We start from the raw sequence: 22,106 nt of genomic DNA, 5'->3' as shown, positions 1-22,106 counted from the left end.
GCATGCGTGAGACCCTGGGTTCCATCTTTAGCACTGAATAAACTGGGCATGGGAGCAGATGGTATGCCCTCCTAGTACTTTTGAGGTGGAGGCAGGAAGATCAGAAGGTCAAGGACATCCTCAGCCTGGGATGCATGAGACCCTGTAAAACACACACACACACACACACACACACACACACACACACACACACACACACACACACTCACACACACACTCACACAGAGAGAGACAGAGAGAATTGAGTAAGCATTATACTGGCTGCTTTTTCATTAAATGGGTAAAACAGTTTTAGTCAGTTCTTTGTGAGGTTTATATTATCTTAATTTAGAAATGTATCAAACAATTGGCCACAGGTAACTTTCCACAGTAGAGAAGACATCATCAAGTAACTCTTTGCACTCACATCTGAGAAGCACCCTGAAGTGATTTTAAAACTGTGAAGTGTGCGAAAGTGAGGCCATCGTAACCGATCATCCGTATGTGGACACAGCCATGTCACACGTGTGTGGATTCTTTCGTGACCCCTGTGAGCATTGTGATTTCCAGTGGCCATTAAACGCTAGACACTATTGTCTGGTTAATTACGAGATGTGTCCCATATTCCTAGTTCTTTCTTACACGGATTCAGATTTATGACAGTGGGTATTTCATTTGGAAACTACAGATATTTATTAGGGGAAAAAAGCATTTTGTCCTTTCGGTCACGGGTCCCTCCTCTACCGCATTCTGACTGAGGTGTTATCTTGATGGTCGCAGCACATCGACCTTGGGATTTCCAGGGGCGAAGGGGCCAGTGTTACAGTCTGTTCACGAGGATGTGAAGGAGATCAACTGTCTGGGTTTGAATTCTACCTCTTTAATATATATGTATTTACATGTCATTTCTCATTCTCTCCCCCCACCCTCCACAAGTAATTGAATTGACTTATTTTTTTTTTAACTTGTAAAATGGAGACAACAATAGCATCCATTTCTGGGTTAGTGTGAGGACTATGAGAAAATACGTAACAAGAATAATTAGTGGCACACAAATATATTATGCTGATAAATATTTTGACATTTTTGTTGTGTGTACTGTAGATCAAACCCCAGCCAGGTTTTCTCTTTTGAGACAAGTCTTGCTGTGTAGCACAGGCTAGCCTCAAACTCATAACCCTTCTGCCTTGTCTCCCAAGGGTGGGATTATAAGCATGCACCACCTCTTTCAGCTCTGGTAGCATTTATCTGAGTCTAGGAATGTGTCCTAAGGAAATAATAATTCAAAATTTAGAGATGTTGCAGTTCTTGTCATAATGGTTAAAATTAGAAATAACCAGGAGACTTCATCTGGGTCCTCAAAGTCGACGTGACCTCTCTTCCAGTTCTCCTTCGTCATCATCATCTTCTGTCCATCAGCTGATATCTGTGTCTCTTGCAGTTCCAGCTGGTGGACAAGTAGGTGAGTGACCTCTCTGTCAACTTCTCATCTGCTGCTTTCCTGCTTTCCGGGGTGGGTTCCACTAGCCTGGAGGGAAGAACACGGGCAAGATAGGCAAGAGAAAGATTTCTCAGTTACCGGCTCTGTATTTAGAGTGCGGTTTCTACACAACTGGTTTTTAAGGTTTCTGTCCAAGGTTTTCTGAGTGATCTCTGGCTGCTGAAATAAATTCTTAGCACCGTGGTTTTCACCCTTCTTGATGCTGGGATCCTTTAATGCAGTTTCTCATGTTTGATGACCCCCTAACCATAAAATTATTTTGTTGCAACTTCATAACTGTAACTTTGCTACTGTTATGAATTGTGATGTAAATATCTGTGTTTTCTGATGGTCTTAGGTACCACTGTGAAGGAATCATTCAAACTCCAAAGGGGTCATGGCCCATAGGTTGAGAACCATTGGCCTCGTGAGCTCAGAAAAGCACAGAATTATGGGAAGCCAGAAGCAGTCCTGTTGGGCTGGTTTTTCTAGTAGCCCCCAAAACCTGTCCCTTTTATAAGAAAACAGAGAAAGGTTTTTCTCCTCAGATAGGAAGAGTTCAAGGGCTTGGGCCTCAGTTTCCAATGAAGAAGTGGATGGAGGTGCTTCCCCCCTCCCCGCCCTCACCCCGCCCCCCCAAAGACAGCCTAGCGCTGAGTATAGGGAAACTGTCTCAAGGCAGTTTGCTCTGGTTTGAAACCCCCCTTTATTAACACCAGTGATTTCATCACCAGCACCCAAATCCTAACGCCTGGATTGGGATCAAATAACCCAGAAAAGCTCCCACCGCAGTCTGGGCACTGGAAGGCTGGCCAGCTTCCTGGCTTTCCACTTGCTAATTTTTTCAAACTGAACACTTGTCCTTATGCTAGCCGTCCTTGACCAATCACTCGCACTTCCTGCTTTATCCCCACTTAGGGTTTTCTCTGTTGTTGTTCTTTTTCCGACAGCCAAGGTCACAAGGGCTGTGATCACCTTGCAGCCTCCATGGGTCAGTATTTTCCAGAAGGAAAATGTCACTTTATGGTGTGAGGGCCCCCACCTGCCTGGAGACAGTGCCACACAGTGGTTTATCGACAGCACACTCCTTCAGATCTCCACGCCTAGACACAGTATCACTAAAGCCACTTTCAAGGACAGTGGTGAATACGGGTGCCGGACTGGTCTCTCAATGCCAAGCGACCCTGTACAGTTGGAAATCCACAGAAGTAAGCATGGCATGGGCAGGAGGGCTGGGGATCCCAAGGTCTCCCTTTGTGTGGGTGCCAGAGTCCTCTCTGTCTCTCTTTCTCTCTGAGAATATATGTGAGACTTTATCTGAGTGAATGGATCAGCTCTAAGGACCCAGCAGGTCAAATCAAGTCAGTGTAATTAAAACATCACATCAAGGCCCTACGCACCCATATCTGGGACTAAGGGGGTCCAGCCCCTCGATAGCCCCCTTCCAGGGTCCGCGAAGAATCTACAACCAGCTGATAATTTAATATTTGATGAAAGGAAATGAATCTATATACACGAACTCCTCAGTCCATACACTTTATTCTTCTGAGTCAGTTCTCTCTCTACACAGCTTCTATTCTGCTCTCATGCCTAGCTCCTTTCTTGTCTGATTTCTCTCTACATTTATCTGCCATCTCCTCTAAGTTCTAACTTAATTCTCTCATCTTAGTTCTGCCCCATCTAGGATCTCATCCATCTAGTTCCTTCCCATCTTAGCTCCTCTCCCATCTCCTTCTTCCTCATCTTGTTCTTCCCTACCTGGCTCTTCCTCATCTTCCATCTTGTTCCTCTAGTACTCTCTTCTAGCCCTTCAATCTAGTTCTTCCCATCTAGTCTGTTCCTCTCCAGTTCTTACCCATCTAGTTCTTCTGTTCTCTTTTTTCCTCTCTCTCTCCTCCTCTCAGTCTCCTTATTCTCTCAGTTCTCTCTAAGTCTCTCAGGAATCCAGTTATAAACCCAAGCAATAGCAATCCTCCCCCTCCAGCCAGGTCACCAGGCTTGAATTCCTACAGGGTCATAGAGGTAGGTAAGAGTTTTCATCAGGCAGTGACCACCAGGCTTTCTTTTACAACCCAAAAGGGGAGTGGTAAAGGAGGAGGTCAACAGAGAGCTAATGATCGGTTGGTATATAAAGAAGGGGATCTATGTGCTCAGTCTACATCCCTAGAAGTAGTTAGGTGAGAAGTTAGGAGTCTATAATGTTAGTAATAGAAATGGAGGGTCTCAGATTGTACAAGAAATAAAGCTATCTGCCTGACCTAGGAACAGGCATTGTTTCCATAAGGGTGTTACCTTAGTTCAAGAGATTGTTTGGCCTTGGATGCTTGATAGGTATTTTAGATAAATACACTGTTAGGAGTTCTTGGAAGCACACATAGCATTACAAGAAAATCACTGTGGGAAACAGCTAATATATATACAAAAGCTAAAATATCACCAAGACTTCTTAAGCCATGGCTTGACCTTTGGAAAAGTCCTTGACTTTTCCAAGTAGTAGCCTTTTTTCCCCATTTTTTCTATTATCAGCTTGATACAGCACAAATTCTTCTCCTAATAGTGAAATGTTTCACTAAAGCTTGCCCAGTAATTGAGTAAAACCAAAACTTATTATAAGCCACAGTCATCCTAGGGTCCCCCCTGCTATGTAGCCTCCCTGGTTCTGTGGGTTGCAGTCTGATTGTTCTTTGCTTTATATCTAGAATCCACTTATGAGTGAGTACATACCATGTTTGTCCTTCTGGGTTTGGGTTACCTCCCAAAGCTTTTGTGACAGTAGCTGAATTCTATTACACTTTCCTGAGGCCTACAGCACACCCATGGCTCTCCAGCTGGACCAGTTTTGGATACAATGTATCAAGAAAAACCTCAGACTCTAATATTTTATCTTTGTCCAAAATTTATGCCAACATACCTCTAACTTCATCAACAGCAGCTTTTGTGTGTGTGTGTTTTGTTGTGTTGTTCTGACTCTGTATAGTGGCTGCACATTGTAGTTTTCATTTATATTTCTTTGGTGACTGTGGTATTGACCACTTTTAATGTGTTTATTACTTGTCTTTATAAAGCCTTTATAAGGAACCTGATGAGTCTTTTGGCCAATGTTTTTGTTTTTTATTTTTATTTGTGTGTGTGTGTGTGTGTCTGTGTGTCTGTATGCCGTGTGTGTAGGTACCTACCCTTGACAGCCAGAGAGATTGTTGGACCTCCCAGAACTGGAGTCACTGGCAGTTCTGGGAACTGAACTCAGGCCTTCTAGAGCAGTGGTTCTCAATCTTCCTAATGCTGGACCCTTCAATACTGTTCCTCATGTTGTGGTGACCCCCAACCATAAAGTTATTTTCTTTCTTTCTTTCTTTTTTTTTTTTTTTTTTTTTTTTTTTGGTTTTTCAAGACAGGGTTTCTCTGTGTAGCTTTGCACCTTTCCTGGAACTCACTTGGTAGCCCAGGCTGGCCTTGAACTCACAGAAATCTGCCTGCCTCTGCCTCCCGAGTGCTGGGATTAAAGGCATGCGCCACCACCGCCCGGCCAAAGTTATTTTCATTGCTACTCCATAACTGTAATTTTGCTACTATTATGAATTATAATGTAAATTTTTTTTGGAGATAGAGGTTTACCAAAGGGGTTGTGACCCATAGGTCAAGAATCACTGCTCTAGACGGCCAGCAAGCACTCTTAAGTGCTGAGCCGTCTCTTCAGCTCCCCACCCCATTAGCTCATAGGAATTCTTTATATATTCTGGGTTTCTCAAGTGTTGGGAATTTCTCTGCGGCGTGCCTTGTCAACGTTATGGTCCCCTGCCCCCAGGAAGGAACAAAAGTTCTTGACTGTCACCTAATTCTGGCTACTGCTCTCTCTATCCTGTTTATAAAATGGTTTGCCGTGGTTACATCAATGTTCAGCCACTTTCAGTCAGTCTGGGGATGCTAAGACCCTGGGTGTTAGACATTCCCTGGGAGGCAGAGAGGGGGGGGGGTAAAGGCAGCAAACTTCCAAGATGGCCAGCTTCTTCCCCATCTTCCTGGTATGAGACAAAATCCTGGCAGCCTAAAAAAATAGGCCTGGAGGGCTGTATTTGTTTCCTTATTTTCTGCCACCAGTTGGGCCCTCTGCTGATGGATTAGCCTAGGAGTTGAACAGGATCTGTTAATGCTTACAGAACAGCTGTGGGCCAGTCAGCCACCAATCCTAAATTAGGGGAGAAAGACTCATCAAAAACTTTTTATGGATTTATTTTATTTTATATTACATTATTTTATTTTGAGACAGGGTTTCTCTGTGTAGCCCTGGCTGTCCTGGAACTCTCTCTCTAGTCCAGGCTGTCCTTGAACTCACAGAGATCGGCCTGCCTCTCCCTCCCGAGTGCTGGGATTAGAGGCGTGCGCCACCACTTGGAGACTGGATTTTTAAGTCCTTAGCCCCACTACTGTGTGTTCAGAGGGTCTCTGTGTCCTTCTGTGTGTGTGCAGAGGGTCTCTGTATCCTTCTGTGTGTGTGTGCAGAGGGTCTCTGTGTCCTTCTGTGTGTGTGTGCAGAGGGTCTCTGTGTCCTTCTGTGTGTGCAGAGGGTCTCTGTGCCCTGCTATGTGTGCAGAGGGTCTCTGTGCCCTGCTGTGTGTGCAGAGGGTCTCTGTGTCCTTCTGTGTGCAGAGGGTCTCTGTGAACTTGCTGTGTGTGCAGAGGTGTGTGCAGAGGGTCTCTGTGCCCTGCTGTGTGTGTGTGCAGAGGGTCTCTGTGTCCTTCTGTGTGTGCAGAGGGCCTCTGTGAGCTTGCTGTGTGTGCAGAGGGTCTCTGTGCCCTGCTGTGTGTGCAGAGGTGTGTGCAGAGGGTCTCTGTGCCCTTCTGTGTGTGCAGAGGGTCGCTGTGTCCTTCTCTGTGTGTGTGTGTGTGTGTGTGTGTGTGTGCGCAGAGGGTCTCTGTGCCCTACTGTGTGTGCAGAGGGTCTCTGTGCCCTGCTGTGTGTGTGTGCAGAGGGTCTCTGTGCCCTACTGTGTGTGTGTGCAGAGGGTCTCTGTGTCCTTCTGTGTGTGTGCAGAGGGTCTCTGTGCCCTTCTGTGTGTGTGTGTGCAGAGGGTCTCTGTGCCCTGCTGTGTGTGCAGAGGGTCTCTGTGTCCTTCTGTATGTGCAGAGGGTCTCTGTGCCTGTCTGTGTGTGTGTGTGCAGAGGGTCTCTGTGCCCGTCTGTGTGTGTGTGCAGAGGGTCTCTGTGCCCTGCTGTGTGTGCAGAGGGTCTCTGTGCCTGTCTGTGTGTGCATTTCCTCACCTCTGATAATAGCTCCTTCACCAGCTAGTGCCGTCTGCTGTGGTCAAGGATTTCTCTGCTTCCATCTGTTGCACTCAAGACTTTTTCTGCCTTTAAATCATTAACTGGCAGAGAAAAAAAAAACCCAATAGAGACCCAGGACCAAGAAAATACAGCTAGTTGGTGGATCCATGTTCTAGTCATGTGACTCAGAATGAGGGTCACTTTCCTACTCAAGGCAGTGAATTGAGGGGGTGATGTAGAATAGGAAATTAGTAAGCTATGTCTGTATCATATAATACAGCTAAAAGCTGTATCTCATGTTTTGATATGAAATATCCCCACTTAGGGTAAAAAAAACCCCACACACTTTTCATCATATGTAGAATCTAGCCAAAAATATATGTAAACAAATATACATTTGGTACAGTACAACATAAGGAAGAGAACCAGAAAGGGACATCAGAGGATAAGGACAGATTAGAGGAAAAGGACATGTGTCAGGAAAGAGGACATACAGCTAATTGTTTTTCTGGGTCTATCTCTGTCATGGAATTTTCATTTTTGGTGGTAAGTGCATAAAAATATACTCCATAGCGACAAACCCTATGTGAAGCCTCACATCTTCCATTCTGAATGGCTAGTCTAACTGTATAAAAGTCCATTGAGATATATAGACCTCAAGTCTGGCTAATTTCAGTGTGTGAGTTTTTCCTATTCATGTTTCGATTAATTTCATATGGAGATATATCAAAATCTTCTACTGCGTTTCAGACATAAAGCAAAGACATTGGTGTGTCTGGGCAGTGTGAGATTGAGTTTCAGGTCTTAATTGCACTTGTAAGAAATGAGACCACAGACTGCCACACACTGCAGTGGACCGCACACTTGCTATCCTTAGATCAGTTCTGGAGAGTGAAAGATCCACCTTCCCTGACACCTCATCTTCATTTACAGACACTTAATCAGTTAGACTACATTCCTTTTCTACTGCATCATAACAGATTTTCCCAAAACTACAGCTCCAAACACATATGACTATTAAGCTTCAGTTTTCATAGGTTCTCTGTAGTTAGGGTGTGGACTGTAGTGGGTTCATTTGGGTTCCTCTTCAAATTCACAGTTATTGGCAGAATTCAATTCCTTGTGGTTATAGGGCTAGGGTCCCCATTTTCTTTCCTTTTTTTTTTTTAAAGTTTATTTATTTATTTATTTTTAATTAATTTATTTATTATGTATACAGTGTTCTGCTTGCATATATCCCTGCAGGCCAGAAGAGGGAGCCAGATCTCATTACAAATGGTTGTGAGCCACCATGTGGTTGCTGGGAATTGAACTCAGGACCTCTGGAAGAGCAGCCAGTGCTCTTAACCTCTGAACCATCTCTCCAGCCCCCCGAGCCCCCATTTTCTAATTGGCTGTCCTTTGGTTTTGGGGGGCACTCAGCTCCCCAGAGCCCCTGCCATGTAATCCTCACAAGCTGTATGTCACATCACGGCAGCTTACTGCTTCCAGACCACCAGGAGCATCTCTATCTAGCATGCTAAGAAAGAGACAGAGACAGCAAATGTGTGCCTGGCCTGGCATGCTCTCCTGGCTATAGAAGCCAGACATAGGGGTACATCACATTCCAGGAGCTGTGTATGTATGGTTCATTGGGGTCATCTAAAAATTCCTTTTATATGCAAAATAAACTTGGTCCCAACCAATTTCTGAGCCCTGAGAAGGGATAATAAGAGGGGGCTAGTGTGCACAGATATGGGAAAGGATGATGGGATGGTGGTGTGCACAGCATGGGAAAGGATGATGAGGTGGTGTGCACAGCATGGAAAAGAATGATGGGATGGTGGTGTGCACAGCATGGGAAAGGATGATGGGATGGTGGTGTGCACAGCATGGGAAAGGATGATGGGGTGGTGTGCACAGCATGGGAAAGGATGATGGGATGGTGGTGTGCACAGCATGGGAAAGGATGGGGGATGGTGGTGTGCACAGCATGGGAAAGGATGATGGGGTGGTGTGCACAGCATGGGAAAGGGTGATGGGGTGGTGTGCACAGCATGGGAAAGGATGATGTGGTGGTGTGCACAGCATGGGAAAGGATGATGGGATGGTGGTGTGCACAGCATGGGAAAGGGTGATGGGGTGGTGGTGTGCACAGCATGGGAAAGGATGATGGGGTGGTGTGCACAGCATGGGAAAGGATGATGGGGTTGTGGTGTGCACAGCATGGGAAAGGATGGGGGATGGTGGTGTGCACAGCATGGGAAAGGATGGGGGATGGTGGTGTGCACAGCATGGGAAAGGGTGATGGGGTGGTGTGCACAACATGGGAAAGGATGGGGGATGGTGGTGTGCACAGCATGGGAAAGGATGATGGGGTGGTGGTGTGCACAGCATGGGAAAGGATGATGGGATGGTGGTGTGCACAGCATGGGAAAGGATGATGGGGTGGTGGTGTGCACAGCATGGGAAAGGATGGGGGATGGTGGTGTGCACAGCATGGGAAAGGATGATGGGATGGTGGTGTGCACAGCATGGGAAAGGATGGGGGATGGTGGTGTGCACAGCATGGGAAAGGATGGGGGATGGTGGTGTGCACAGCATGGGAAAGGATGATGGGGATGGTGGTGTGCACAGCACGGGAAAGGATGGGGGATGGTGGTGTGCACAGCATGGGAAAGGATGGGGGATGGTGGTGTGCACAGCATGGGAAAGGATGATGGGGATGGTGGTGTGCACAGCATGGGAAAGGATGATGGGGTGGTGTGCACAGCATGGGAAAGGATGATGGGATGGTGTGCACAGAATGGGAAAGGATGGGGGATGGTGGTGAGCACAGCTGCTGGGAAAAGTTGTTTTTTTTTTTTCTAGCAAAGCTGAAGAGATTTGAGAGTGGGACTCAGGTGAGATTGGAGTGTTGCAAAGAGTAGAAGATATAAAGGTCTCCAGGGCCGAGATCTGGCCTCTTGGACTTCCTCTGTGCATGCGAACACTGTGGGTTCTCACTTTTCAGGTTGGCTGCTACTCCAGGCCTCCTGCAGAATCCTCACAGGAGGAGAACCTCTGACTTTGAGGTGTCAGGGCTGGGAGAACAAGCTGGGGTACAATGTGATTTTCTATCGAAATGGAAAATCCTTTCACTTTTCTCGAGATTCTGAGGTCACCGTTCCGGAAAGCAACTCGAGTCACAATGGCATCTATCACTGCTCAGGCATGGGAAGAACCCAAGGCTACACCTCTGCCGGAGTGTCTGTCACCGTGAAAAGTATCCGGTCTAGATAAGAGTCACAGCTGGAAGGGACCAGAAAAGCCACTACAAAGCATTAAAGTCCTCACCTGACTTACAAAGGAGGAAACTGAGTTTCCCCCCAAAGGCCACCCAGCCACCACTGCCTGGGCCGGAACCGGAACTAGGGCTCGGTCCCCACCCATTCCTCTTTCAGCGTCCACAACGGCCCATCAGTGATCACAGGAGCGCAAGTCAAAGTCAGGGGACAGAACTACACACTTCGTCTGTTTATTTTAGCTGCTAAGGCCAGAGACTCACTCATTCAAGGTAGCCAGAGTTACTAGAAAATAATCCAGCCAAACCTCATGACATTTCCATAGAAATTCCATAGAAGCCAGAAAGACGTTAGGAATTGGATTTACTTTCCATTTATGTGTCAGGGATACACAGCCTCTCTGAACTCCCTTCTTTTTAAGCTTCTGCAAACCAAACAGTTTCCTCTGTCCAATTTGCACAAAGTCTTTAACTCTTTCTATGACTTATCTTCTTAGTGCTCAAACGCACTGGCAAGGTATTCCTTTGCAAAAAAAAAAAAAAAAAAAAAAAGCAGCTCATTTTTGTGGGGAAGAAATGACTGTCCCAGCTTGTCTTTTGAATAGCACAACCAATGGATGACTTGGCTGGCAAGTGCCTGTTAGTGTTGACTCTGGGTTACTGCCATGGGGGTCCATGGTTCCCTAATAAATGGTGCCACGCAGGGGAGAGCACACAGTGTAACTGGGAAGCCCCTCAGCTAGTGACCAGTCGTGTCTATTAGAATATAGGCCTCTCTCTTGGAAATGGGGAAACTCATTTTCTTGGGGCAAGATTCACAAAGGGGAGTCTCGTGAAAAGGCCACTGACACTGAACGGAACAACCCTGTCCCTTCAACTTTCTCTTTGGAGCTATTTGCAGCGCCCGTGCTGAGAACGACCTTGTCATCTCCCGTCCTGGAGGGGAGTCTGGTCACCCTGAGCTGTGAGACAAAATTGCTCCTACAGCGCCCTGGCTTGCAGCTTCTCTTCTTCTACGCGGGCAGCAAGATCCTGGAGGAGAGGAACACATCCTCAGAGTACCACACAGCAAGTGCTGGAAGAGAAGATTCTGGATTATACTGGTGTGAGGTAGCCACAGCGGACGGCAGTGTCCTCAAACGCAGCCCTGAGTTGGAGCTTGGAATACTTGGTGAGCTGGAGGGACGTGGGGGCTGGTGTCGCCCAGCCGGAAGGGAGCAGTTCATGAGCAGCTCCGTGCTTCGTTCAGAACTGCGCTGTTTTCCTCCACTCTGCCCTGCATTTCCGCTCCCCCTTTCCTGTCTGTCACTTTTCCTGTCTTTATCCCCTTCTTCCCTCCTCTTCCTCTTCCTCCTGTTGGTTCCCTTCATTTCCTGTCTCTCCTTCCTGCTGCTCTTCCTCATCTTCTCTTTGCTTCTGCACCCACTCACCTACTACAGAAAATGTCAGGGCGTCTTAGGGTTTCTCCTGCTGTGATGAGACGCCGTGACCAAAGGCAAGCTGGGGAGGAAAGGGTTTATTTGGCTCACATTTGCACATCACTGTCCATCACTGAAGGAAGTCAGGACCGGAACTCAAGCGGGGCAGGAACCTGGAGGCAGGAGCTGATGCAGAGGCCATGGAGGGGGGCTGCTTTCTGGCTTGCTCCTCATGACTTGCTCAGCCTGCTTTCTTATAGAGCCCAGGACCAGCAGTCCAGGGATGGCACCACCCACAATGGGCTGTGCCCTCCTCCATCAATCACTAATTAAGAAAATGCCACAGAGCTGGAGGAGGCATTTTCTCAGTTGAGGTTCCCTCCTTTCAGGTAACGCTAGCTGTGTCAACTAGACATAAAACTAACCAGGACAAGGTGTGTGCTTTGATGATGGAGTCACGTGATAGCAGAGAGGCAGGCACTTCCTCTCCTGGAGGACTAGGGGTTGTCAGGGTCTTTGGTGGGAATGGGGGTCCCCTTTCCCTACTTAGGGTTGCTCAGTTTAGACAAAGAAAGGGAAGCTGATGAGCACACAGCTTTGGGCAAATACCTGACCAGCATGTGGTGGAGGGGGGCGGGCATGACCCTCCGTGGTCAGCTGTAGGGGGCGCTACGGCGGGAGAAAGAGCAGCCGGCCTTGTCTCTGGTCAGAGGGATGAAAAAGAAGCCAGAAGTCTCCCTCGGTGTGATTTTGCTTTCAAATCTGTTTTCACTCAGTCCTGCCTACAGACCTGCGTCTGAAGGCCAGGACGTAGAATTTCTCTGGTTATCAGGAGAAGTAAAATCATGCTGACAAATGACAGGCGCTTCACCGGGCCACTTCGCGAATTTCTCAGCGAAGGGAGGGTTGGTAGTTACCTCACTGGCCCGTTACTCCGTCCATTTCCCCCTTGCACGCAGACGTGTCCAGCCGCTTGACATCCCGACACCTCCCAGTGAAGTTACAAAACAGAAATGGGCCAGGATTTAGATCCTTGACAGGCTGTCACACAGGACTCCTGACCAGAGACAAAGACCTGACCACTGGGTGGGCTTTTCCTCCTGCCAGCAGGGCCCGGCAGCGCCGTCCAAGTTAAGGCCCGATTCGCACATGTTTATCCAGAACTGTGGGCCTATCCGTTTCTGTCTTTATTGAAATCGACCCGCCCTGAATTAGGGGAAGACCCCTCAAAGGTCCTTAGGCCTCAACCGCTCCCGAAGAGGCGGGTTCCTGAGATCATTCCCATCTTTCTGTGTGCCCAGCTCTGTGTGCTCTTCCTCACCCAAATAAAAACCTTCCTTCACCGGCTGATTCTGTCTGCTGGGTCCGAGATTTGCCCTTTTGCTACCTGTCCCGCAACGTATTTCCTGCCTTTAGTTCTTTAAACGGCACAGAAAACAAAACTCAATCAAGACTCCTAGATAGTCACAGAAAGAAGAAAAACAAAACAAAACCCCAAAACAAACAAACAAACAAAAAAACCAAAAACCCCTCGGGGGCGGCGTGACTCGCTGGCGCCCTCCCGTGGCCACCTGGGCACACTGCAGCCAGCGTGCGGCCGGGTCGCCGTTGACGATGCTCGCGGACCCACGTGACCCGAACCTTGTGAATAATTGCTTCCCCCCAGCTGGCAGGAGCGAAATGATCTAGATTGGGTCCGCGGCAGCAGAAAGCATGTGGAAGAAGGCCGTGCGTGCCCGGTTCCCCCGGTGCAGGGAAGGGCGCCCACTCGCGGGCGGACTCAGCTGATTGACTTCACAGCGGCGTGAGCTCGGCAGCACCGAGGCTGGCAGGAGTGCGCAGCCGCAGAGCTACCCGGAGGGCTAGGCCGATTAGCGCGCCCTCTAGTGGCCACCTTTGGGCTCGCAGTCGAGGAGGAGACTCAGTCTTCCCACCTAGCTCGCTCCGAGGCTCCCGCCGGAGACGCCTGGGAGCCAGCAGAAGACAGCGACCTCCGCCTCCTCCGTGTCCAGCGTACACAGCCTCCCCGCTGCTTCCAGCATAGTCGGAAGGAAGGAAACCTGGATCAGCCGAGCCAGCGAGCCGGCACCACCCCAGTGGATCCCTAATGAGAAGTTTCCTGAACCGAGAATGAGGCATCCCGAAGGCATCTGATGCCCTGATGAGGAGGAGAGTGGGTCGGCCTGCCTTTTGGGGGAGGTGTGGTGTGGTGGTGGGAGTCTTCCTTGCTAGACCTGGGCAAGAGGGTCTGGCTTAGTCTTGTAATGAACTACCAGGGCTTCCATGCCTGAGTACAAAGCAGGCAATTGGTTAGGAGGATGGATCAGGATGGTGGTGTCACTTTCCAGGCTCGCTATGGAGAACCACAAACTCATTCCGGGGTGGGGGTGTCTGGGCCCATAGCAGAATGCTCAGAGGTTTCTAGGGGGATAAAACAGGAATAGCCGAATCCATTCAGGGCGTTCCATTACTCAGTACCTTCAGAATTTATAGATTATCCCCTAGGAGGGGTCTACGATTAGCCCAGCTCTACCCAGTGATTCTAAGCCGGAAGAAAGAATGGAGATACTGCTGGTAGACGGCCCTCAGGGGTGGGTGAGACCCTCACTGCCACAGACTAAGTCAGGGGCTGACCGGAGAGGGGGAGGGGCAGCTTGTGCTGGAGAGTGCCAGTGGGGCTACTGAGAAACGGTCACATAGATAATGTTTTGGAGGAAGGGTCAACAAAACTTTCTGATTCACTAACAGGAAATGAGAGAAAGGTGGTGGTGGGCGTCTTGGCCCAGAACATTAAACATTCCAAATTGCAAGTTGGTAGAACAGGGCAGGAAGGTATAGAAAGCAGCAAGAATTTTGGATGAATACATTATTTAAGATTCTTTTTTTTTTTTTTTCTTTCGAGACAGGGTTTCTCTGTATAGCTTTGGAGCCTGTCCTGGAACTCACTTTGTAGACCAGGCTGGCCTCGAACTCAGAGAGATCCACCTGCCTCTGCCTCCCGAGTGCTGGGATTAAAGGCATCCCACTGTTTAAGATTCTTTTATCCATCGTCTCGTCTCCCTGGCTGGTCTGGAACTTGCTCTGTCTATACAGACTACTTACCTAGTGCTGGGATTCCAAGTGTGCCCTGCCATGGGATGGGTGCTGGAGACTGAACGCAGGACTTCCTGCAGGCGGGGCAAGCACATCCCACACTGAGCTGCACCCCCACTTCCCTTATTTAAGATTCTTATTAAACCTAAACATTAACGTTGAGTCTAGAATGTTGGACTCCGGAATATGTGACTTCATCAGTGTAAGTGGACGAATGCACATAGAAAGTCTGAGCTTTTTGCTCTGTAGATTTTAGAGGCTGGGTAGAATGCCAGAGAAGAATTTGATAAAGGGCTGGGTATGGTGGCACACACCTTTAGTTCCAGCACTTGAGAGTGATCTCAGTGAGTTCAAGGCCTGGTATACAGGACAGCCAGAGCTATATAATAGGGGAATCCTGTCACCAAAAACAAGACAAAAGAAAACCCCACAAAAATATAAATAAAACAGAGAATATTTGATAAGGAACTGCTGGGAAGGGGGAGGAAGAAGTCTTAGAAAGATTGGGAAGTGCCGGGCAGTGGTGGTGCACGCCTTTAATCCCAGCACTCGGGAGGCAGAGGCAGGTGGATCTCTCTGAGTTAGGCCAGCCTGGTCTACAGAGTGAGCTCCAGGACAGGCTCCAAAGCTACACAGAGAAACCCTGTCTCAAAAGAAAGAAAAAAAAAAGATTGAGAGGGAACCATACCAATTTTTCATCAGAATGTTTAATATGGAGAAGGATTGCATTAAACCTGCAGATGAGTGTTTCTGTGGGGGGGTCAAGGAAGGAAGGACAGGTGGGGGGGTCAAGGAAGGAAGGACAGGCATCATGATGTTGACTTTCCTAAACTTGACAAGGCATAATCTCCACTTGCTCATGCCATTGTTTGTATCTTACAGTGGTGGTAGAATTTTCCTTCTAGAAGTATTAGAACCATGCTCTACATCTTCCATCTGTGTGAAATGGAAGGTAGAATCTCAAGTGATGACTATGTCTCATAACCGTAACACTGTAAAAATTAACCCTCATATGGAATTAATATACAATGAACTGATATAATTGTATATTAAGGTTGGCAATGAAAAGCAGGATTCTACTCTCTCCCTACTCGCCACTCCTCACCCTTCCCTAAACCCCAAAACACTAGGATGTAGAAAATCTGGGACTCCATAAGGTCTTTTTGGGCAACCATGCATAGAGACACGTGCCTGGAATTCAGCATTCAGGTAGAGGCAGGAGGGTCAGAAATTCAAGATCATCCTTAATACTTCAGGAGTTTGAGGCCAGCATGGGCAGCTTGACATCGTGTCTCAAAAAAAAAAAAAAGGTTCATAGAGTATAGTGTTGACTGGTTAGTTGGTACAAAACTCAAAGCCAATAGAATTGCTTGTTCCACATCTTGCCTTCCCTTCTTACCCATGTGACATCGAGGACACACTCCGTAACCATTCAGCCTTACAAAGGTTAAAAAAAAAAGTAACTTGTAGAGAGGGAACATAATGTCCCAGGGAAAAACTGGCAGACATGATATGGGAGCTACCGGGGAAGGAAAATTGCTAAAGACCAGAAATAGTTGGCTAAGGCATTCTGGGGAATTAAACACAAAATCTTCAGATGTAATGTTTGCTGACAAGATAATGTTGAGGAAGCAGTGGCCTGGTCTCAACTTGACTATGACTCTGAGGACCCACTGGAAAGACACAGAAAGAGTCGAATGAATAGCATTTTCATAGCTTACAAATACCACACTTATTTAAAAAAACATAATGATTTCTAACTTTAATTGAGTCATATCCTAAGCGTTCCCAAGTTTTGGTCACAATAAGACAAAATTCAGATTTTAACCCTAGATTTCATAGCTCCTTCACTTCATATCCTAATTCATTCTGCTATAAATATAATAGAGTAGATCTTTGACTGTCTTTTCAGCTTCTCCAATATATATATATGTATTTTATTGTAAGACTTATTTAATTGTATGTGTATGGGAGTTTGGCCTACATGTGTATGTGCCCCATGTGTGTGCAGTACCGGAGGAGGCCAGAAGAGGGAGTCAGATCCCCTGGAGCTAGAAACACCAACAGTTGTGAGCTGCCATACAGGTGCTAGGAATCTAAAACCTATACCCTCTGGAAGAGCAGCCAGTGCTTTTAACTGCTGAGTCACCTCTGTTATGAATTACGCATGTGTGGGAAACCCCCAGCTGGCCTGGCCAGGGTATCCCACTCTTGCAGGGAACCATGCTGGCCTGCTGGGCAGATGCAGTGGTGGGCTGGCAGGTGACTCACTCCATGAGGGCATGCAGCGGGGTGGTGGGTGGACATTCATAACCCAGACACCACATCTGCACGGAAATGGTTTATTATAATAGAGAGGCAAAGAGAAGAGAGAGAGAGGTCTAGAGATGCATACCTCACAGGAGTGGAGCGGGAGAGGGAGGGAGGGAGAGAGACAGAGAGAGGGGTAGGAAGGGACAGAGTTCTTCCTTCAGAAGAGGCTTCTATGTCAGGACACAGGGCTGCCCAAAGGGGCGGGATTTCAAGGGGCAGGTCAGAATATTAACCATCTCTCCAGTTTCTTTCCTTTAGACAGTCTCCTTTTCATGGAGCTACTTTAGGCATGGTGGTGCAGACTTGTAATCCTGCACTCACCGGAGGCTAAGGCAGAAAGATTAAGATTTTGAGATTAGCTGAGGATTTATCTTATTATTGTAGCCACCTGAGAACACTGCTTAGAAACGGGTTTAAGCCAAGAGAAAGTCTTTATCAGCCAACCAGCAACTATACCGGGTGTTGGGGATCCCAGTTTAGCACAAAGCCTTTTCAGGGCGAGCTTTTAAGCACGAAAATCACATTCTGGTCGACATACTTCAGTTAACAAGAACAATTAGCCAGAAGCAGAACTATAAAAGCTAAAAAGCAAGGTTAGAACATTTGAGACTTTCCCAGAACTATGGATTTAGATGGATTAGGCCTTTGCTTTCCTTTTGACATGTGTCCTGTCTGTGAACTGAGTTTCATGGCCTGAATGGTATTTCCATCATGGAGTCAGTTGTGCTAAGGTCTGAGGTCCTGTTACATTTATCAAAAACAAAACAAAACCCCAATGAACTGGACAAATGACTCAGTGATGAAGAGTATTTGGCTGTTCTTCCTGAGGACCTGAGTTCAGTTCCCAGCAACCACACGAGGGCTCATAACCATCTGTTACTCCAGTTCCGGGGGATCTGGCACCCTCCTCTAAACTCCCTGGGCACCAGGTATGCATGTAGTGAACATACTTCACACAGGCAAAAGACTCATTCACATAATACAAACAACAACAAAACCAAACCAAGCCCCAAGCACATACCACTTAACATATCCTCTGCATTTAAGGACATACCTTATCTCGTTCACTGCTGAGCTCAGGGAACAGTGTCAGGGAACGGTCTGGGTTTATCGGTTAATTCAGTCTTCGTAGACTAGGGAAGTCTTTGCTATCCTATTGATTCTGTTCTTACTCAGACTGACTCTACTATCCTTCCAGTTCAAAAGCTTAACTCAGCCGGGTGGTGGTGGCGCACGCCTTTAATCCCAGCACTCGGGAGGCAGAGCCAGGTGGATCTTTGTGAGTTCGAGGCCAGCCTGGGCTACCAAGTGAGTTCCAGGAAAGGCGCAAAGCTACACAGAGAAACCCTGTCTCTCAAAACCAAAATAAATAAATAAATAAATAAATAAATAAATAAATAAATAAATAAATAAATAAATAAAAGCTTAACTCGTTCCCACTTTCCCTGAAGTCCATTCCTTGTGCCCATCTCGGCCTCCTGAGTGCTGGGGTTAAAGGCCGGCACCACACTCGCCTTCCTGCAATCCATTCTTAGCCTGATGTGTCCTCTGCTTACCTGCAGATTCCAGCACACGGAATTGCTATTCTAAAGACGGTGCGGCTTTGATTTTGAAATCCCTTTTAACCTGTGGACTTTTCCGTATGGCATCGATTGTGGGGGTATGCTTGTTTTATTATTATCAGTGAGTGTATCCTTTATGATTTTAATGTCCCCAAAGTGGTGGCAGTTTTGGTCAATGTTCTGTGTGAGTTTGAAAATAATGCAAACTTTGAATACAATATAGTGTAGACATGAGTTATGATTTAGTCTTGTGAGATATGTTTTCCAAAATCCTTATATCCACAATGGAGGTTTCAGTCAACTTGGTCACTTCCTGGAGATTGTATAAATATTATTCTCAATTTTAAGATGAGGAAACCTTCCCAATCAGACCTCAGAGTAAGCCACACAGCAGCAGGCTTGTTGTATAGTGCACACATGGGGTTTTAGGAATTACTCTTCTACATCTACACCATCTTTCTACACTTCCAGGGATGGTCTGCACATGTAGTTTTGTTGAAAACTACACCTGAAAATTGTGGGTCTGATCAATCTGAGGGACTCGGCCAATGCTTACAATCTCAAATATAATTTTTGCTTTTGAAGTAAGGAGGTCACGGTGTAGCCTTTGCCTGTAGGTTAGGCTGGCCTTGAACTCATAGTGATCCACCTGCCTCTGCTGGGATTAAAGGTGTGTGCCACCATACTCTGCCAAATATTTCTTCATGCTAGGAAGTTTCTTAGTTTTGATTTGTCTTTATAATCTGTGCAGCTTGACTTTCTCCTCAGAACTGAGCCAAAGCCTTCTCAGTTATGACCCTATTTTAACACACTTGAACCATCACAACTTAAGATAAATTTGGCTAGACAGAGGGAAAAATTATTTTTTCCTTCCCTGTAGGCAAATGATTGGAATTGAAGTTTTACTGTGATGAACTCTCCTAACATCCTAAAAATCCTATTTTTTAATTATCCTTTGCATTTCCAAATGTTTGAGCACTCAGGTCAGAAAGTGATTTCTGAGAATCACTCTCTCCTTCGATCAATTGCCTCTGTCCCCAGGATCAAACTCAGGCAGCCGGGCAAGCACCTTCACACACGGAGCCATGCTTGCCAGCCCTCAGATTGGAGTCTTAACGTATTTGTTTTTGTTTTCCAGGGGTGTGGGGAAGGGAATGGTCATTGGGAACAGTTTCTACCATCCAGTGTCTGGAGACCAGTATGAAACTATGACAACCCAAGTTTAGATACTTAAAATGACTTAGGGAAAAAAAAAAAAAAAAAAAAAAAAAAAACACAAAAAAACCCAAAGCCAACAGAGGAATTGACAAGCAAATCCTTCAGATTTTCAGTGTGGACACCTCAGAAAACCAGGCTATTCCCTCGGATGGCTAGCTAACCCCATTGTTCATATGTGCATACAGTCATTAGCACACCTTTTTCCTGTTTGTTATTCTCCATGAGTCTTGACTAAGTAGCCAAGCTGGATGAAATACAGTATCAGGGAGCCGGAGAGATGGCTCAGAGGTTAAGAGCTCTGGCTGCTTACAATTCCCAGCACCCACGTGGCAGCTCACAACGTAACTCCAGTCCCAGGGGACACCACATCCATGGCAAAACACCAATGAAAAATTTAAAAAATTTAAAGAAATGCAGCACCAGAAAGGAAACAGCAGAGATGAGTTGTGGGTAACTTCTTTTCTCTTGGCTCCCCTTTGTGTTAAATCACCAAAATTCAGAATTGTCAACTAAAAGCTGGGAAAGGAGTGTTTAATAGAAGTACTTTTCCTCCTGAGGGTACTGATGTGAAATACGCCATGCTTTTTTTTTTCCCCCAAGGCAGAGTTTCTTGTGTAGTCCTGGCTGTCCTGAACTAGCTCTGTAGATAGATCAGGCTGGCCTTGAACTCAAGAGATCCGCCTGAGTGCTGGGATTAAAGGTGCATGCCACCACCACCCAGTTTACACCATTTGATTGTAAGCTATTACCAGAAACTTGCCAAAGATTATATAGACAGGGTCTCACTCTGGCTGGCCTAGCTATGAATTTGCCCTCTAGAGTGCTGGATTTAAAGGCATGGGCCACCATCAAGTTAAAAAACCCACTTTCCCCGCTACTGGGTCACATAAAAGATACTTTCGAAGTTCCTGCGGAATCACGTCCTGCAAGAGGTCTAGACGCCTTACTGGAAAGATGATGTTTTATACAGTAAGGAGTTTAACACAAGATGCTTAGGGAAGCGGCCTTAGAGAGCTAAAAATCCACGAGCGAACTTGTTGGAAAAGAAAGCGCTGGAGGTGCAACGGCTCCTGCGTGGCTTCCCACCCGACCCACTGATAACTGCTTAACTGGCTCCAGCTTTAAGTCCATTATCTCATTAAACCCTAACCAACCTAGAAAGGGCTCCGTTTCATTTTGACAGGAAGAGAATAAAGAGGAAGAGAAAACCTGAGGAGCATTCAATTCTTGGTGAGGGTTAGGACTCAGTCTCAGTCCCGCGGTGTACACCACCGTTAGAGCTCACAGAAAAGCCAGTTACGCTGTGAAAACTGCTCCCAAGCTGATGCTGACCTTAAAAACACGCGTGGAGTCAGTCCGGCAGCGAAATGGCGCAGCAGGCAGGACTTGGCGCCAAGCCGTTCTCACCCACCCCACCCCACCCCGCCGCCCAGAACATGGGGTAGGAGGCAGGCGAGACTCCAAGCACTTTAATTTCATACATGCTTAGAACTTAAAGCCTATGGGGTACTCAACCTTTACCAAGCAATCCTAATAACTTAAACTGGAAGGATCCAGTTTGATGAATTAGAGTAGCATTTTAACAGTTTCTGAAGACCATCCTGCTCAGCAGCCCTGGGTCCACAACAGCCCGATGCCAGGGACTGCCCCCGCATCATGCGCTAGGCAGACCTAATGATTTCCGGATGCCCCAAGGCAGTGAGGGACTAACTGCAGCTTGAAGTCACAGGAAATGGTAAGGTTAACTCGAGGTTGGCTCAGCCCACAGTAGCAATATCTAATAAGCTAAGTGGGGAAGAGTGCAGACTTCTCTCTCATCATGTACGTGATGCGCCAGGCTCTGCCGCGCCCTACCCGCCCAAGATTATTTGAAACGCTCAGTATTGCACCAGAGCCCCGCAGGCAGACAGTCACCGCCCCATCTTACCTAAGCAAGAGATCATAGGTTATTAGTGGTTACAGCTCTTTCTTGGAGAGCTGAAGTGGCTCTGAAAAGAGCCTTTGGGGTAAAGTCGATCAATCACGTCTTGGCTGCGCTTTACTTGGAGCTGGTGTACTTGGTGACGGCCTTGGTGCCCTCGGAGACGGCGTGCTTGGCCAGCTCCCCGGGCAGCAGCAGGCGCACGGCCGTCTGGATCTCCCGGGACGTGATGGTCGAGCGCTTGTTGTAGTGCGCCAGGCGGGAAGCCTCGCCCGCGATGCGCTCGAAGATGTCGTTCACGAAGGAGTTCATGATGCCCATGGCCTTGGACGAGATACCGGTGTCCGGGTGCACTTGCTTCAGCACCTTGTACACGTAGACGGAATAGCTCTCCTTACGGCTGCGCTTGCGCTTCTTGCCGTCCTTCTTCTGTACTTTGGTGACGGCTTTCTTGGAGCCCTTCTTGGGAGCAGGAGCAGACTTGGCCGGGTCCGGCATTTTCCTCCGCGTTCAAAGACTCACCGCAAAATGGACGAGGAGAGAACGGAGTGTGGCAGCGCGGCTGGTTCTGCGCTACTTATAGAGCTCGTATGCAAAT

General features: G+C 47.2%; 2 protein-coding genes across 2 annotated transcripts; one reads left to right on the top strand and one right to left on the bottom strand.

Moving 5' to 3' along the window:
• The first annotated feature begins 48 nt into the window (after positions 1-48).
• On the top strand, positions 49-12,536 carry Fcgr1a (Fc gamma receptor Ia). Its single transcript, XM_076575325.1, has 5 exons — positions 49-61; positions 2,410-2,667; positions 9,714-9,963; positions 10,871-11,241; positions 12,361-12,536. The coding sequence occupies exons 1-5, from the start codon at positions 49-51 to the stop codon at positions 12,534-12,536; spliced, it is 1,068 nt and encodes a 355-aa protein (XP_076431440.1).
• LOC102906526 (histone H2B type 2-F) lies at positions 929-22,074 on the bottom strand. Its single transcript, XM_016001136.3, has 2 exons — positions 21,515-22,074; positions 929-1,507 (listed from the first exon to the last, which is right to left on the bottom strand). The coding sequence occupies exon 1, from the start codon at positions 22,004-22,006 to the stop codon at positions 21,626-21,628; it is 381 nt and encodes a 126-aa protein (XP_015856622.1). The 5' UTR covers positions 22,007-22,074; the 3' UTR covers positions 929-1,507; positions 21,515-21,625.
• Positions 22,075-22,106: the final 32 nt, after the last annotated feature.

The sequence above is a fragment of the Peromyscus maniculatus genome, chromosome 6 (genome assembly GCF_049852395.1).
Source record: "Peromyscus maniculatus bairdii isolate BWxNUB_F1_BW_parent chromosome 6, HU_Pman_BW_mat_3.1, whole genome shotgun sequence".
NCBI lineage: Eukaryota > Metazoa > Chordata > Mammalia > Rodentia > Cricetidae > Peromyscus > Peromyscus maniculatus.
Note: the sequence above shows the minus strand (reverse complement) of the source record. Positions and strands in the feature narration are given on the sequence as shown.

Excerpts from the sequence above, each read along its gene's own strand:
- Fcgr1a (XM_076575325.1), top strand. Across the intron at positions 2,668-9,713 it reads ACAGTTGGAAATCCACAGAA|GTTGGCTGCTACTCCAGGCC; the intron begins GTAAGCATGGCA and ends CTCACTTTTCAG. Across the intron at positions 9,964-10,870 it reads GGAGTGTCTGTCACCGTGAA|GGAGCTATTTGCAGCGCCCG; the intron begins AAGTATCCGGTC and ends AACTTTCTCTTT.
- LOC102906526 (XM_016001136.3), bottom strand. The coding sequence starts at position 22,006 with ATGCCGGACCCGGCCAAGTCTGCTCCTGCTCCCAAGAAGGGCTCCAAG.